The 1641-nt window shown below is 41.6% G+C and overlaps 2 protein-coding genes across 2 annotated transcripts in view; one reads left to right on the top strand and one right to left on the bottom strand.

Annotated features, from left to right (window-relative positions):
• DYDC1 (DPY30 domain containing 1) overlaps nt 1-1641 on the bottom strand; it is an 18660-nt gene that overhangs the window by 8284 nt on the left and 8735 nt on the right. The gene's annotated exons all lie outside the window — the stretch shown is intronic.
• DYDC2 (DPY30 domain containing 2) overlaps nt 747-1641 on the top strand; it is a 22683-nt gene continuing 21788 nt past the window's right edge. The window contains exon 1 of the mRNA XM_011975688.1: nt 747-811. Coding sequence (XP_011831078.1) covers nt 779-811 — 33 coding nt within the window. The 5' untranslated portion in view covers nt 747-778. The remainder of the gene's footprint in view (nt 812-1641) is intronic.

Genomic DNA, 1641 nt, shown 5'->3' on the forward strand with positions numbered 1-1641 from the left:
GGTGCCTGTAGTCTCAGCCACTTGGGAGGCTGAAGCAAGAGAATCACTTGAACCCGGGAGGCAGAGGTTGCAGTGAGCTGAGATCGCGCCACTGCATTCCAGCTTGAGTGACAGAACGAGACTCTGTCTAAAAAAAAAACAAAAACAGAATTATCACAGCAGAATTTCTTTACAACACTTATAAATGAAAATAAGTCTGCAACAAAAGTAGGGTTCCAAGTAGCTCATTTGTTATGCAAGCAAGGAAACATATTTACCAATGGTGAGTGAATTAAAACATGTTTTATTTCAGTGGCCAGAAAAACGTGTCCAGGAAAAAACAAAACTTGTCTAAGATTTTAGCCTTTTGGTGAGAATAGCTGCTCAGAGTTGACACTGGGAGCAACATCAATAGTCAACTAAAAACAAGGCATATGATTCTGAGTGCCTTTCCTTGGCTCCTGATAAGTAGACAGATGTTCCTGACACTGCTCAGTTGTTCATGGAAAGGGTCAATACTGAGTTTGAAGTGCCTGAAAAACCAAACCTCTATGAATAGTCTTTGATATGGTTTGGCTGTGTCCCCATTCAAATCTCAACTTGAATTTTATCTCCCAGAATTCCCAAGTGTTGTGGGAGGGACCCAGAAGGAATCATGAGAGCTGGTCTTTCCTGTGCTATTCTTGTGATAGTGAATAAGTCTCATGAGATCTGATGGGTTTATCAGGGGTTTCCACTTTTGCTTCTTCCTCATTTTCTCTTGCTGCCACCATGTAAAAAGTGCCTTTCGCCTCCCACCATGATTCTGAGACCTCCCCAGCAACATAGAACTGTTAAGTCCAATTAAACCTCTTTTTCTTCCCAGTATTGGGTATGTCTTTATCGGCTGCTTGAAAACGGACTAATACAGTCTTCATGGAACAATTACAGGCAAGAGTATTTTCAAAGTCGTTCAGAAACACCAATTCAATACAACCTGCAGTGAAATCTGCTAAGATGTGTTACAGCTGACAGTGATAAAAATACGTGTGGAATAGAAAAAGGCTGAGCTGAACAAATTTACAGAGCTCATGAGAAAATAGAGTGTTTAAAGATAGTAAGTGGTCAGCATATTACTCAACAGCAGCTACTCTGTGAAAGTATCTGAATCTATGATGTGTTATTGAGCCAGCGGTGTCAACAGTGACCTTCATTCACTCTTGTAAACTGGACCATCAGTTCCGTGAATTTTTGTCAGAAACAGAAGCTGGATATATCCTGATGTCCTACCACACAGCAATTCCATGGCTTAACAGTTATATTATGAATTTTTGAGCTCAGGGCCAAGATTTAACTTTTTATTGTGTAAATTGAAGGTGCATATAATGTTTTGATATAGATATACATAGTGAATACTTACCACAGGTAAGCAATTTCAATATCCATCATCTTAGACAGTTACTTTTGTATGGTAAGAGCACCTAAAATCTACTCTTAAAAAATTTCCAGGCCGGGCGCGGTGGCTCAAGCCTGTAATCCCAGCACTCTGGGAGGCCGAGACGGGCGGATCACGAGGTCAGGAGATCGAGACCATACTGGCTAACACGGTGAAACCCCGTCTCTACTAAAAAGTACAAAAAACTAGCCGGGCGAGGTGGCGGGCGCCTGTAGTCCCAGCTACTC

This window comes from Mandrillus leucophaeus, unplaced genomic scaffold (assembly GCF_000951045.1).
Source record: "Mandrillus leucophaeus isolate KB7577 unplaced genomic scaffold, Mleu.le_1.0 Scaffold1010, whole genome shotgun sequence".
Lineage (NCBI taxonomy): Eukaryota > Metazoa > Chordata > Mammalia > Primates > Cercopithecidae > Mandrillus > Mandrillus leucophaeus.